This window comes from Phacochoerus africanus, chromosome 5, assembly GCF_016906955.1.
Source record: "Phacochoerus africanus isolate WHEZ1 chromosome 5, ROS_Pafr_v1, whole genome shotgun sequence".
In the NCBI taxonomy this organism is placed as follows: Eukaryota; Metazoa; Chordata; class Mammalia; order Artiodactyla; family Suidae; genus Phacochoerus; species Phacochoerus africanus.
The window spans coordinates 117058523-117073131 of record NC_062548.1 but is presented as its reverse complement, the minus strand read 5'-3'; the positions used below and the strand labels follow the sequence as shown (position 1 = coordinate 117073131).

The window sequence follows — 14609 nt, the reverse complement described above, 5'->3', positions numbered from 1 at the left end:
TGCCATCCCAGGACTGCGGGCCAGGCACCGGGCCTAGGCTGCTCCCCTTTCTGAGAGCCATGGCCCGCGCCAACTCAGCTGGTTGGCTGGGACTCTTTGGGGACCAGGATCAAGGGGGGAAAGAAAGATCCTTTTGGCCCCAGCTCAGATCTCAGAAGCTAGGAGACGCCCCAGGCTGCGTGAAGCACGAGGCCAGGACTGGGATTTGGAGACAGTGCTGGGGAGAAAGCCCGCTTCCCGCGCCTCTGTCCTGTCTGGACTCTGGGAGGGCCCGTTCCAGGTGGCCTCCATCCTGCCCTCCCCTGCAGACACTCTCTCTGCATCCGAACCCCCAGGTGACCATCTCGCTCTGGGAGACAAGCAGCCCCAGTCCCAAAGCCAGGAGGAAGAAGGAGTTGCCACCTAGCACTCCTGCCCCACCCCGGGCTGGGGGAGGGTTGTGTGGGAATGGCTGGGAAGGAAAACCGGGGGCCTTCTGGAAAGAACACTGGCTTTTGCACAAGGAATCCACTGCCTTTGGTGCTGTTTGCTGGAATAAAAATAACCTCAGGCTAACACTTCCCGCAGTTACTGCTCTCTCTGGGTCTCATGCCTGTGCACCACGTGTTCGTATACGTGTGTACACCTGCACACACACACACACACACACGCACGCAGGACTGAGTCTCGTCTAGGCTGGGGCTGTGTGCACAGGCCGTCAGGGTCAGCCCTGGCCCATCACACGCCGGAGGAATGACTTAGTGTGTTGTCTCGGGGTGGAGCGGCCCCGCTCTGGGAAGGTGTCGCCTGCAGTTACACGACCACGGCCAGTGCAGGACGGACCCCAGGCGCCTTACCGCGTCCAGCTGCACCATGGTCTCCAGCTTCTTGACGGGCACCTCTGGCTCCATGTTCACCACGACCTCCCCTGCGGGGCGAGAGGGGCGGCCCACCTTGTACAGCACGCGGCAGCCCTGGGGGAGCCTGCCTGGATAGAGAGACAGACAGACAGAAAGACAGACGGGGGCGGGGGAGCAGGAGAAACAGGGAGAGTCAGGGGTGGCCAGGAGGACCAGAGGCCTGGCGCTGACTCTGGAGCCTTCTGATGGGAGAGGGAGGCATGGGACAGCTGAGAAGAAAGGATGGGCACGAGGCGACGGAGGAGGCGAGCCGGCGAGGAGGGGAGATGCGCCGAATGACACAGTGGAGGCTGGGACAGAGGGCCTGGGGCTCTCCAAGAACTGGCCAAGGAGGCCGGTTTTGCTTCCTTAGATCTGCCCTCCGGTCCTCTAAGGACAGCTGGTCCTTTCCGGCTCTGGCCTTTGGGCAGCCCCGGGGTCGCCTTCCTTGGCCCCCCAGTGGGACCTCCCTCCTGGCCTCCCCCACTCCCACATGGGGACACCCTCGAGGAGGAAGCCACTTGGCCTGGACCCGAGCCCCTCTGGGGGCCTTGGGGTGCGGCTGTACCCGAGGTGTTCCAGTTGGGGGCCGAGCGGTCGGGGGGCCGGTAGATGAAGCGCCGCAGGGAGCTGACGGCGTGGGAGCCGACCAGGGTGTAGCGGCCGAAGGCCCGGCAGTCCACCACGCGGATGTTCAAGGGCGGGTGCAGGAGCTCGTTCTCGGGGAGGTCCTGGGCGCAGGGCCAGGGAGTCTGAGCCCAGGGAAGGGGCGGAGGCACCGGCCACGCCGGCTGCACCGGCTGCACCCGCCGCACTCAGCTCTGCCCATCCATGCCCAGGCCCGCACCCACCACTTCAAACCACTTGACGAGGGTGTTGAAGTTGGGGTTCTTCTTATAATTATGGATCAGGGACGACTGCACCCCCTTCCCTGCACACTCGATGTCCACTCGCGGCCGGTCCACCTGGGCCAGGTTCACCCGCTTCAGGTCCCGCAGGCCCCAGAACAGCACCTGTGTGGGGCAGGGCAGGTGGGGGATGAGGACAGTCCCTCAGTCAAGGGCGCTAGCTGTGGATGGGGGTGGGGCTGGGGGGATGTGTGTGTTGGGGGGGTGGGCCATGCACCAGGAGGGCCCGGAGACCCAATGAGGGGCGGGTGTCCTGAAGGGGCTGCTGGTTGAGGGTGGGTGTGGGGTGGACGAGAGGGCCAGGAAAGGTCCTGAACCGTGGCAGGGTGACCCAGTGCAGAAGAGGCAGGCAATGGGCAGGTGGGAGCCTGGGTCTGCTGCTGGCTCCCGGGTGTGACTTTGGGCCAGTCACTTCTTCTGGGGCCTTCTGCATCCTTATCTCAAAAACAAGGTGTGGCCTGAGGTTGCTGAAGACCCTGGAGTTTGATGCTAACAGCGTAATGTGTGCGTATGACCCCTGATGGAGAGAGAGTGAGGCGGGCCAGGAAGCAGAGCAGAGCAGGGCGTGTTCAGGGCACCGACGGGAGGGGCCGAGCAGCGTCTTCACACACCTCGATCCGGTACTTGCTGAGCACAGGCCGGATGCCCACGGGCACAGGCATGATGGGACCTCGGTCCATGTCCACCGGGCCATTGATGGGCGGCAGGTCGGCCTTCCCTGCCGGCCCAATCTGGGGGGTGGGAGACACAGTGTCACCTCCTGGGGAGCCCGGGGAGAGGGCGCTCTCTCTCCCCAGAGTTACCAGCAATGTGATCAGCAAGGCGAACAGCCCAGGTCCCCAAGAACCATGCCCCAACCTCAGTCCCGACAGGCCTCACAGCAGGATGGGGAGGAGAGAGGTCCCTGGCCCGGCCCCCTCCTCCCTGCGGCCCCACCTGCAGCAGCTCAAAAGCAGCCAGCAGGTCCCCAGCCGTGGCGTTGCCGCGGTAGATCTGGTAGTACTCGAGCTGGGGCGGGAATCGGGGCGGGCAGTACGCCTCATCTGCCATCTTCACCAGGGGCTTGGCGAAGGTCCGGCCCATGAAGTCGGCTTTGCCCTGATGTGACCAACAACAGCGAGGTGGCCTCTCAGTGTTTGAATTTACGAAGCACATTCACACCAGGGATCTCACTCCGTCCACCACAGCCCACGCAGCGGCAGGTGTGAGCACCCCTTTTTATAGATGGGGAAACCCAGCCTTGGGCTGGCTCCAGGCCATGCTGGCAGTGAATGGCACACGCAGGACTAGAAATAGCGGTTCCTACCTCTAGTACTCACCTGGGGTGCTGCAGTAGCTATGGTGGCTTATAGTAAGTGGCCCCCCAGCTCTGGAGGGGTCACTCCAATCCTCCACCCCCGATACCCGAGCTCCCAGGGAGAGTTATGAGGCTGTTGCTGACTGTGGTAGGTGTGGTGGGGGTGGGGGGGACCCACTAGGTTGGGGACAACAGGCCTTTCTGGCACATCTGGGCCTGGTTTGGTCTGTCTGTGTCGGGTGGTGGGGACGCCCCAGCCTCTCTCCTCTCTGAAGCCCCAGAGGCCCACAGTACTGGGAAGGGGTCGGGTTGTGTGACATGACAGGAGACACCGGGGCCTCCTGGACGGCCTGGTCAGCAGCCCGGAATCCCAGCTTCCCAGCAAGCACCTTGGCCAAGGGGCTGTGGGGTGGCCCAGGGAGGTGGCCACCAGCGCAGGTGCAGTGAGGGGAGCGGGGGTTAGTCCCTGGTGCCAGAGCCTATACCATGGTGTCCTGGTCGTAGATCTCGATGACAATGATGGGGGGATCGTCCCGCAACTCGTGGGCTTCGCCATAAAGCTCCAGGTTGTCGAACACCAGCATCTGGTCCCAGGTGGGGCACAGGGTCTCATTCAGCACCTGCAGCGTGGGGCGGGGGAGACAGGTAACGAGTGGTGCTAGTCACCGCTCGTCCTTGTGGCTCCTGGGGGACTGGTGTGTGTGTGTGTGTGTGTGTGTGTGTGTGTGAGACTCTTGTGGGAATCTTTTTTTTTTTTTTTTTGGTTAGTTCATTAGTTCATGTCTTTTATTAACCAATAAACAATTACTTGTCTTCGGATTTGTTGAAACAATAGGTCAGATAATATGTGCCACGATAATGTCTGTCAAAGCGGCTGGCTGGAAAAACTCCAGCACCACATTCACCTGAAGGGCGCTGCCAAGGAAGAGGACTAATTTTGCTGTTCTCATCCCCCGTGTCATATTTCAGGACAGCCAGCTTAACCTTCTTTCTCCTCTGCTTGCTCTTTTTGGGAATGCTGCAAGACTTCTTCCTTCTCTCGACATCTCACTACAAGATGAAGAGTGGACTCCTTCTGAAGGTTTTTTTTTTTTTTTTTTGGTCTTTTTGGCCTTTTCTTGGGCCGCTCCTGCAGCATATGGAGGTTCCCAGGCTAGGGGTCGAATCGGAGCTGTAGCCGCCGGCCTCTGCCAGAGCCACACAGCAACGCAGGATCCGAGCCGCATTTGCAACCTACACCACAACTTACGGCAACGCCAGATCCTTAACCCACTGAGCAAGGCCAGGGATCAAATCCGCAACCTCATGGTTCCTAGTCGGATTCATTAGCCACTGCGCCATGACGGGGACTCCTCCTTCTGAATGTTGTATTCAGACACAGTATGTCCATCTTCCGGGTGCTTGCCGGCAAAGATCGGTCTTTGCCGCTCAGGAGGAATTCCTGCCTTCTCCTGGGTCTTGGTCGTTTCCTTTTCTATTGCATCCAAGGGTTCGACCTTGAGACTGGTGGTCTTGGCCGTAAGGTCTTCAAAATAGCGGCATCCTGGCGGTGCTTCCCCCGCAGACGGCAGATCCGAAAGCTTGTGGGAGTCTTCAAATGAGGTTAATGTGAGGTCTGCCCCTGCTCCCCTGCCACAGTGTCGTCCCTGTCTTCTGTGCTGAGCGTAACCACAATGAAAGCTTCCGCCAGTGTGGCCCAGCCCTGCAGTTATTGCAAGGTTCCCCTCTAAGGGTCCGGGGTCCTGGCTGATCTGTTTCTCCAGGTCCATGGAGCTCACAGCCCCCCACAGTGCTCTCAAAGCCAGAGCCACTCCCGCCGCCCCCTGGCTCTCACCTCTGTGCACTGACTCTGGTTGATGAAGAAAACACGGGCAAAGGGGTCTGAGAGGCCGCTGCTGTCGGCGGCAAAGAGGCTGCGAGCCTGGTACATGTGGGCGCGGAGCTGGAAGGCCTGCTTCTCTGCGGAAAGAGCAGGCTGAGGTTCTGGGAATGGGCAGTCCCACCAGCACCCGCCCCTGGCCCGAGAGTCCTCACTCACTGGTGTAGACCAGGCTGATGGGGGGGAAGGAGGGCAGGCTGAGGCCCTGGGCCACCTTGACCTCCTCGAAGCCGCAGGGAAGACCGCACAAGAAGTCCTTGCGCTGCTTGCTGAGGCCCAGCCACAGGTAGAGCTCCAGCTTGGCCTGCACCGTCCAGCCCGCTGAGCCAAAGCCCCGTTTCCCGGGCAGCTGGGGTGGGGGTGGAGGTGCGGGGTCAGCTGCAGGAGCCCATGGGGTGAGGAAGGGGCAGGGGGCTGGTGGAGGCCGTGGTCAGAGGGTCCCCCCACGCCCTCTGCAGCCATCCCACTGGGGTGTGGGGTGGGGAACACAGTGCAGAGGGGATGGGCAGTCTGGGGACCCCTCCCCCAATTCTCTCCAACTCTTCTCTGCGCGCTTGGTCAGCTCGGCCTGATAGACCCAGGGGTGCAGGTGCTGCTCCCGCCATGGGGAACCCTGGCCCCTTGAAAGAAGCCCGGACTCCAGCCCCTCCACCCTCTAATCTCGCTCCATTTCCTGCACCTTGAGGAAGAGCGTCTTGACCTTGGCGCAGTCCTTGCCCAGCTCCTCCTCCACGACGGAGAAGAGCAGGTCCTTGGAGGGCACCCGGGCGTAGGCGATGCGCTTGTTGTTGCTCATCATCCAGATGAAGACATCGGGGATGCTGTGCTGGGGCTGCGGCGGGGCGGGGCAGTGAGGGAGGGGGCCCGCCTCTCGGCCAGACCTGGACCCGGGACCCCCAGCGCTGAGTCTTCCTTCTCCTCCCACCGATCCAGTGGGAAGAACACGCGAAGGGTGAAAGGCTGGGTCACCCCTGTCCCAGTGGCTGTCAGGGGGGGAGGGGGCTCCCGGGGGAGTCTGGACCAGCCCCTCCGGTGCAGCTGCCTTGGGTCACTCTGGCTGGGGGCTGGCGCCCACTCTGGACATGCCAGCAGGGGGCACACCTCGTCTGCCAGGAAGCGCAGCTTCTGTAGGAAGTTCTGGCACAGCCTCAGCTTGTCCCGCAGCGTGTGCCGCTTCACCTGTGCCCGCAGGGTCTTTGCCTGCTGCCCCATGCTCTCCTGCCAGGGTCAGGGGTGAAAGTGGGGTTCAGGTCATGACCCATGAGGGAGGGGCTATGACTTCAGAGACGGGTGTCCCCCGACAGCCCCAACTTGGTTTCACTTTTGGCCTCCAGACCCTCCCTCCGCCCCCGGGTGGTCCAGCTGCGTCCTCACCAGCTCCCGCATGCAGGACTTGAGGCGCTCCCGGTCTAGCCTGGTGCGGGACGAGTGGCCCTGGTCCTTGTCCGCGAGGGAGAGGAAGCGGCTGGGGGGGTGGTGTGAGCAGGGCTGAGCAGAGCCCACCCACCAGCAGGAGGCCTGCAGATAGATGCCTCCTTCTCCGCCACCCTCTAGCCCCACCCCTGCTTCCGCCCCATGGGCAGCCCTGCAGCTCACTAGCAGCCACAGCTCAGCTCCTCCAGGACGCCCCGCAGTCGTCGCTCCGGGTAGGACTTCTCCGTTTTGATCATCTCCTGCACATCATTCAGGCCTTCTTCCTGTGAACCAGGAGTGTGAGCCCCCTTCAGACTCCCTAAATATCTGCCCCCCTTCATCAGGGGGTTGAGGGGCTGGTGCCCTGTGACCTCCCGTGAATGCCATCTCCGAGTGTCCTGCCGTCATAAGAAAACTACCGATTTTCCAAGTTCTGTTTGGAGAACCTGGAAGCCTTCATGTTCATGAGTCTTCGGTTCCTAAAGGAAGAAGCCACCTCTGGGCCCTGAGTCTGGGGTCCTGGTGGACTCACAGGGGCTGGACAGAACTCAGGGCTAGATGCAGGGGGTGGGGGCGTGCAGGCCAGAGACAGCGGGGTTGGCCAGCCGCCTCCAGGGACAGGCAGGACTGGATGGGCCAGGATTCCCAGACTCCACCCACTCCAGGGAGCCCTCGGGCCCTCCAGTGCTCCTGGGACATTCTGACTGTCCCTCCCCCACCCCGACGGCAGGCTGCTGGACAGAGAGGCCTTGTGTGCTGCAGGGGAGGTGTCCGAGCTGGATGAGGCCCTCGGAAGCACAGCCCCCTCCACCTTTTCCCTCCCGCCCCTGGCCGGGCCCTGACCAGCTTGTCTGCGATGTGGTCCATGATGTTGGCGTTGTAGAGACGGCGGCGCTGGTCCGGCCACCAGCTCTTGATGTAGATGCAGGGCTTGCGCTCCAGGTAGGGCAGATGGAAGTAGTTCCTGTGGGCGTTGGGGGGGAGCGGGTGAGGGGTTGAGGACTGGGCACCCAGGGAGGCGGGTGGTGGGCAGACCACGAGGGGATGGAAGGCAGCAGGCAGGGCCTCCCAGGACTCTCTGTCCCGCCTGGCCCACCTGTCGGTGATCTGGGGCCGCATGGGCGGGGTGGAGGAGACTGAGGCCAGGTCCCCGCCCTCGTCCGGCTCGTCGTCACTCGAGTTCTGGATCAGATCGACTTCCTCCTCGTCCCCGGGTTCCTTCCGGGGCTTAGGCCGCTGGGGTCGTGATAGGCCGTCGACTTCGTTGCCATAGTTGCCTGGAGGCAAAAGGGGGCTCGTGTGTGTGTGTGTGTGTGTGTGTGTGTGTGTGTGTGTGTACACGGAAGGGCCCAGAGTCCTTTTCCCACCAGCTGCCCCGCCCCTGCCCCTAATCCAGGGGTTCGTGGGAAGGAGGAGAGGAAGTCAGGGGATGGAGCAGGTACTGGGGACAGACACGACAGAACACTAGCCAGAGGAAGGGCCCACGTCCCCTCTCTTGCAGAGATCTTGAGAGGAGCCCCGATGGCCACTGCGTTCAAGGTCAGGCCCAGGATGTGGCCTGACTGCCACTGTCTCCTCTCCAGCCGCCTGAGGGCCTCGCTCCCTTCTGCAGGGAGGGCTTCTTCCCCACCCCCACTCCCATGTCCCAAGTACAGCCCAGGCCTCGGTGGGGTGGGGGCGCCAGACAGCAGGTGCGGGAAGTGGTCCAAGCGCCCCTCCCCCAGGACCAGGGGCCCAGCCTGGCGGTTACCTCCCTGCAGCCCCCAGGCCTGACGGCCCTCTGCATGCCCAGCTCTCACCTATGGTGACCTCAAAGGTGATGGGCTTGTCTCCGTTTTTCCGGTCAATCATTGAGGCTTCCAGGAAGGCTCCGAACAGAAAGAATTCTTCCGTTTTCCCCGTGCAGCTCTGTGGAGGAGGCGGTTCACCCCACCCCCAAGCTTAATGGGGATGCTGGGCCTGAGGCCAGGCCTCCGCTTCCCCTTCACAGACGGGCCCTGGGGGCTGAGGGTCGGCAACATCCCACCCAGCTGTGGAGCTAGGAGGCCAGGCCCCGAAGGCCCAATTCTTTTCTCCCTCCGGCCCGCATGTCCCTGGAGGAAGGGCTGCTCTGTCCAACTTGAAGACAGCCACAGCCAGGGACAGGGCAGACACGAGGCTCCACCATGGGATCCCCGGGCAGAGCCCGGGCACAGGCAGTGGCAAGGGATAGAGGTCCTGCTGGGGGACAGAGTGGGGCCCTGCTTCCTGGGGAGGGAGGCTTCATCCTGGGGTCCGGCCCCCCGTGGCAGGCAGGTGGCCGTGGCGGGAAGGGCGCTGAGCGGGGGGGGCCTCACCTCGGACACAGGCGTGGTCTGCTCCAGCTGCACCTCCGTGGAGCTGGTGAGCTCGGGGTTGGAGGTGTCCAGGATCTCCACGGCCAGGCCCAGCATGAGGCGGGCGCGGAAGGACACGCCTTCGCCCAGGCCCTCGTTCAGGTCCTGGTGCTCGTCCAGCAGCGTGTAGTTGCGTGTGGAGCCGTACATGTTCACCCAGGCGGGGCCCAGCGTGGGCAGGAAGCCTGCGGGCCGGGGGGGCAGAGGGTGGAGGGGCTCACTCGGGATGGAGGAACCGCTGTGGGGGGGCTCCTGGCCTGCACCTCCTGGTTCCTGAGCCGAGGACCACATGCCTTGCTCGGCCCAAGGTCTGAGGCAGGAGAGGGCCCGTGGCGGGGGCTGCGGAGTGGCCTTCGTGTGTCTGCTTGTTCTCAGCAGGGCCTGAGCTGCCTGTGCTGCTCCCCCGACACCCCACATCCATTTCTGGGCAGCAAAGTCATGCTCCTGGCCTCCCAGTGCCTGTTACAGGGGCTGCCTTACAAGCTACTGGAAGGACATACACCAGCACCTCCCCAGCTCCTCAGCCTGGCCTCGGGCCCTTTGTCACCTGTGCAGACCTTCGGGCCCCCAGGGTCACACTCTGCTTCTGCAGGCCCCTCTCCTCCTCCCTGAAGCGCCTCCCACTTCACCTTGGTCTATTACAGCGCTTCCTCCACGAAGCCCTCCTAATTCCTAGTCCCAACTGTTTTCCTCCCATTGGGATTTGTAATGTCTCGTGTGTGGCACGGATCCAGTTCTGCCTTATGTGTTTGGTCTGGGTTTTGGTCTGCCTCGTTTATAAAAAACAGTACATAATTTAAAAATATTGAGATATACATCATGTAACATAAAATTCACCACTTTCAAGTATGCATTTCAGTGGCTTTTAGCGTCTTCACAATGTTGTTCAACCACCCAGGACATTTTCATTCCCCTCAAAAGAAACCCTGTACCTTTTGAGCAGTTTGTCTCAGCTGCCCTGCCCGCCCCCCAACCCCCTGCAACCATTTCTCTACTTTCTTTTCTTTTCTTGTCTTTTTAGGGCCACACCCACGGCATATGGAAGTTCCCAGGCCAGGGGCTGAATCAGAGCTGTAGCTGCCGGCCTACACCCCAGCTCACGGCAATGCCAGATCCTTAACCCACTGAGCAAAGCCAGGGATTGAACCTGAGTCCTCATGGATACTAGTCGGATCTGTTAACCACTGAGCCACGACGGAATCTCCCATCTCTCTACTTTCTATCTTTAGGGACTTGCCTATTCCGGACATTTCATACAAATGGAACCATACAAGCTGTGGCCTTTTGCACTTTCTGCCTCAGGCTTTGAGCGTCTGGCAGCACATCTGTCTCCGTCCCCCTCAGTGAGCACCCCAAGCACGGGATGGATTCCCTCCTTGCTCTGGATCCCTGGTACCCAGCTCAGTGCCCAGGTGCCAGGAGGGCTCCGTCCCCACCAGTCCCCACAAGTCTGCAGAGAGGTGCTGTGGCAGCAGTACACATAATACATGTAACATGTATGTAAACATACGCACATACACAATCTCTATTGTTTTCATTTCACAGGTGGGAAAACGGGCACCAAGGTCACGCAGCTTCTAACTGTCAGAACTGGGGTTCAAATCCCGGTGGCCTGGCTCAGGCAGGCCCAGGCAGCTCCGTGTGGACCTGAGCCATGAGTCTCCACCTCTTTTCCTTTCTTTTTGTTCTTTCATAGGGCCACACTGGTGGCATATGGAGGTTCCCAGGCTAGGGGGTGAATTGGAGCTGCAGCTGCCGGCCTACACCACAGCCTCAGTAATGTGGGATCCAAGCCACATCTGCGACCTGCACCACAGCTCACGGCAACACCGCATCCCTAACCCACTGAGCAGGGCCAGGGCTCGACCCCGCATCCTCATGGATACAAGTCGGGTGAGTTACTGCTGAGCCACAGTCAGAACTCCCCCACCTCTCTTGAGGCCAGGGCTGCGGCAGCCCCTGCGCATGCTCGGTGCCCTTCAGGCCGAGTGCAGGGGGTGGCGGTGTGTGTGGGGGTCTCATTGACTCCAGCCTTCAGCCCCACCTCCCAGTCCAGCCCCCACCACTGACCTTTGTCTCCATCGTTGGAAATCTTGCGCAGGTCAATGAAGTGGGTGCCGATGGCCACGTCGTTGACCTTGTCTGAGTCCCGGATCTGTACCTTCAAGCGCTTGCAGAGCGGGGGGAACAGGTCTGTAAAGACCACCTGCTCATTCCACAGTGGCTCATAGCTGCTTTTCTGCACCGACGTCTTGCCCTGGTGGGAGGGGGCCAGGGTTAGGGTTTGTGTGCGTGCAGGCATGTGCACGCGTGTGCCTGTGTGTGTGTTTGTATGTGTCATGTGCCTGCGCGTGTGCGCGTGGCATGCAGTGGGTGGTGTGTCTACGTGCGTGTGCTCATCGCCTCACTCTGCACCGCCCCAGCCTCTCAAGCTCAGTGACCCCCTCAGCTCTTGGTGTCTGTGATCTGGAGGCAGAGAGGACTCCCTAAGGCCCGGCCCGGCCTCCCCTCCAGCCCCTCTGAGCTGGCGCGCCCTCCCTTCCAGAGATGAATGCACCAAGGTGATCAAAGCTCCTGGCTTCTGATTTTGGCCCCACGCCCATCTCCCTACACCCTTGTGCCGGTCATCCTCCGCCCCAGCCCCCTGCACCCTGCACCCCCATACCTTCTGGCCGGCAAAGAAGACTTGCACATAGGGGTCGACCAGGTCCTTGTTCTCACCGATGAACGCCTTCTTCACGTTGGCCATCAGGCTGGTGTTCATGCGGGGCAGCCCCTCTGCTCGGTAGATTTTCACATAGAACCGGGCCCACTGGCGTTCCGGCGGCACCCCCTCGGGGAGCAGCAAGTTCCTGCCGGCACGTACAGCCAGGGCTGTGGGGGCCAGGCCTGGGCCCCCCATCCTGCCCGGCATCTCCTTACCCCTGGCGCCCGGGACGAAAAGTGTCAAGCACGGCTGAGAAGGGCCGCACTAGGACTAAAGACACCTGAGCTTATGGCACCTGCTCTCGCATGGGATCCTGGGCAAATCTCATCTCTCTAAGCCTTCATTTCCTCACCTTCAAGATGGGAACAATAACACCCACCTCCCTCAGCCAGGAACTTCTGTATGCTGTGGGTGCAGAAAACAAACCAGTAAACAAACCAAACCCCACCCACCTCTCAGGAGTATGATAAGGCTCAGATAGGTTAAAACATACGAGTACTTTGTCAACTGTGGGGTGGGAGACCCATCTTAGTGACATCATCCGCTTTTCTCAGCTTTGGGTCACATCTTTTGTCTCCTCCACGAAAACCTCCCAAGTGGCCACCACTCCCCCTCCCTGGCCCCTGGAAGGCGTGATTCACTAGATCCTGCACTTTTTCCGCACTGAATTCAAAGTCCCAGACTATTCTGCATCAGCCTGCACTGGGTACAGAAGACAAAATCTCTCTGCTCTTCTGGGTTTAGACTCAAGACTCAGCAGCTCTGGGGCTCGGCTCTTTTGTTCCCAGTTTCTCACAGTCAGAGGTCTGGATGGCAGAGCACTGTCACCCCTGCCTGTCTTCCGTGAACCCCGCCCATCCTTTCTGTCCCACGAGCCTGCGGACACCGAGGCTGCCTGACCTCGGTCCTCCCAGGGAGAGGAAGGTGGAGGGTGGCATCTCTGGGCCAAGTCCACCCTGGGGGCTCCCTTGGTAGCCCGGGAAGGGTTGGGCCAGGTCTTCAGGGGCTGGGGAAGAGGGGCGCCTCACCCCTCGATGTCATCCTCATCCGTCTCGTTGGCCTTGTGGGGCGTCTTGATGTTGTCCCCCTTGCCCACCACGGCGACGTCACACTTCACGTAGCCCTTCAGCCCCGCAGAGATGTCGTCGGGGTCTGACAGGATGGCCCACTTGTGATGGAACTGGTGCTCTGCAATGGCCAGGGGCACCCATGCTGCACCCACGGACCCCTGCCCCGGGCAGGCCTCGGAGCCCAGAGCCAAGCGCCTTCTTGGCCCCTGGAGCCCACGCCATCAGGTCCCGACCCTGGGGCCACAGCTCTGCCTGCCTCTGGGATAGGGAGACAGAGGTCCCTGAGCAAGGGCGACCGAGGCAAGGTCTGGCCCTGGTCACGCACCCAGGCGTGTGGTGTGGCTTCGAGCCTCCTGGTCCGTTTCTCTGCCCAAGGCCCTCCCGCCCCACCCCTGCCGTCAGCCTCCCCGTGGCTGCCCCATCACTCCGCACGTTTTCTTCTTCTTCTTCTTCTTTTTTTTTTTTTTTTTTGCTTTTTTAGGGCTGCACCCACGGCATATGGAAGTTTCCAGGCTTGGGGTCGAATTGCAGCTATAGCTGCTGGCCTACACCACTGCCACAGCAAGTAGGATCCAAACCACATCTGTGACCTACACCATTGCTCGTGGCAATGCCAGATCCCCAACCCACTGAGTGTGGCCGAGGACTGAACCCTCGTCCCCATGGGTTCTAGTCAGACTTGTTTTGACTGCTCCACGACAGGAACTCCCTCGCTCCCCATGTCAAAGCGCCCGAGGTTCCCTTACTTGGGGGAAAGACCACAGACCTCAGCATTCCTGGGGGCCTCCCGATACACTCTCCCCAGCTCGCAATGCCCATCCCTCCAGCCCCTGCGCTCCTGCCAGACCAAGCTGTTTATGAATAATTCCCACTGCTGTTTCATATCCCTGCACCTTTGTCACTGCGGTTCTTTGAGCTTGGAATGCCCCCCATCCCAGAATATTCTGCAGCAGCCTGCACTTGGTGCGGAAAACAAAATCTTCTCTGCTCTTTTGGGTTTAGACTCAAGACCCAGCAGCTCTGGGACTCTGCTTTTGCATCCTGATCTTTTTTTATTTTTATTTTTTTCCTTTTTTTTTAGGGCTGCACACACGGCATATGCAAGTTTCCAGTCTAGAGGTCCAATGACAGCTACAGCTGCAGCCTCCGCCACAGTCACAGCAATGCAGGATCTGAGCCACATCTGTGACCTACACCACAGCTCACGGCAATGTGGGATCCTTAACCCACTAAGCAAGGCCAGGGATCGAACCCACATCCTGATGGATACTAGCTGGGTTTGTTACCACTGAGCCATGACGGGAACTCCGACGTGTATAATCTTGGATTTTGGCCTTAGATTTCCTGGTCTGAGTCACTTATAATGTGCACCAGCCAGGTGTCGACTAGGCTGAGTCATAAGGAATTGCCAGTTTGTTCAACCTAATAGTTTAGTGGCACCTTCAAGACACAAGTTCTCTTGGCCTCATTTATCTCATCCGTAGAATGGGAAGGAATGCTGATGGCTCCCTCACTGTTTTGTGATGGTCAAAGGGGACCATCTGGGTGAAATCGTGTTGTCACTGTCAAAGGGCCTGGTGGGGTCATTACTACACCCTCAGTGGCAGGTTCACTTCGGGGACATGGATGGGGCCCGTGTAGTTAGTGTGGTTTGTCTGAGGCACCTTATCTTCCTGGCCCAAACCTCACCAGCCCTCTGGGCCACTCTTTGGGGGTCCCTCGCCCACCCCACACAGCACTGGCTCACATGTTCCCACCGAGCTGCTGAGCAGACCTGGGTCCCTTGACGGTCCCTTGATGGTGGATGAAAGTGTTCCCCAGGCCCAGTGACCCTCTGAGCCACCCTGCATGTGGCATTGAGGAGAAGGTGGCTCCGCAGGGTCTCTGGAGTCTCACAGCCTGACTTCACCGCAGATCAGCTGGGTGACTGGGGAAGCCCAGGTGCTTCTTTGAGGCCCGGGCTCCCCAACTGTAAAAGGGGCGACGCTGCCCACCCCAAAGGGCCCCTGGGAGCCCCCACTGGGCCCAGGGAGTCAGCGCATTTGTACGCAGGCGGGTCACCCATGGGTCTGCTCACCTGAA

At 60.6% G+C, this 14609-nt stretch overlaps 2 protein-coding genes across 4 annotated transcripts in view; both read right to left on the bottom strand.

Moving 5' to 3' along the window:
* Nucleotides 1–14609, bottom strand: part of LOC125128266 (otoferlin) — a 41045-nt gene that overhangs the window by 12975 nt on the left and 13461 nt on the right. Inside the window, exons 7-25 of one of the 3 annotated variants that reach the window (XM_047782464.1) lie at nucleotides 12486–12645; nucleotides 11416–11602; nucleotides 10821–11007; nucleotides 8712–8935; nucleotides 8175–8283; nucleotides 7472–7652; nucleotides 7219–7339; nucleotides 6559–6659; nucleotides 6337–6427; nucleotides 6064–6180; nucleotides 5642–5794; nucleotides 5122–5311; nucleotides 4918–5042; nucleotides 3569–3703; nucleotides 2723–2884; nucleotides 2398–2517; nucleotides 1730–1891; nucleotides 1447–1609; nucleotides 837–967 (exon numbers count right to left, since the gene is read on the bottom strand). In XM_047782464.1, coding sequence (XP_047638420.1) covers nucleotides 837–967; nucleotides 1447–1609; nucleotides 1730–1891; nucleotides 2398–2517; nucleotides 2723–2884; nucleotides 3569–3703; nucleotides 4918–5042; nucleotides 5122–5311; nucleotides 5642–5794; nucleotides 6064–6180; nucleotides 6337–6427; nucleotides 6559–6659; nucleotides 7219–7339; nucleotides 7472–7652; nucleotides 8175–8283; nucleotides 8712–8935; nucleotides 10821–11007; nucleotides 11416–11602; nucleotides 12486–12645 — 2819 coding nt within the window. Of the gene's footprint in view, nucleotides 1–836; nucleotides 968–1446; nucleotides 1610–1729; nucleotides 1892–2397; nucleotides 2518–2722; nucleotides 2885–3568; nucleotides 3704–4917; nucleotides 5043–5121; nucleotides 5312–5641; nucleotides 5795–6063; nucleotides 6181–6336; nucleotides 6428–6558; nucleotides 6899–7218; nucleotides 7340–7471; nucleotides 7653–8174; nucleotides 8284–8711; nucleotides 8936–10820; nucleotides 11008–11415; nucleotides 11603–12485; nucleotides 12646–14609 lie in introns of those variants that run through there. The other 2 variants (XM_047782465.1, XM_047782466.1) reach the window with 2 other exon arrangements.
* Nucleotides 3877–4884, bottom strand: LOC125128267 (ubiquitin-40S ribosomal protein S27a-like). The gene is given in 3 exon segments (XM_047782467.1): nucleotides 3877–4122; nucleotides 4124–4164; nucleotides 4448–4884. Coding segments are annotated over 3 exon segments (681 nt in total). The 5' UTR covers nucleotides 4853–4884; the 3' UTR covers nucleotides 3877–3887.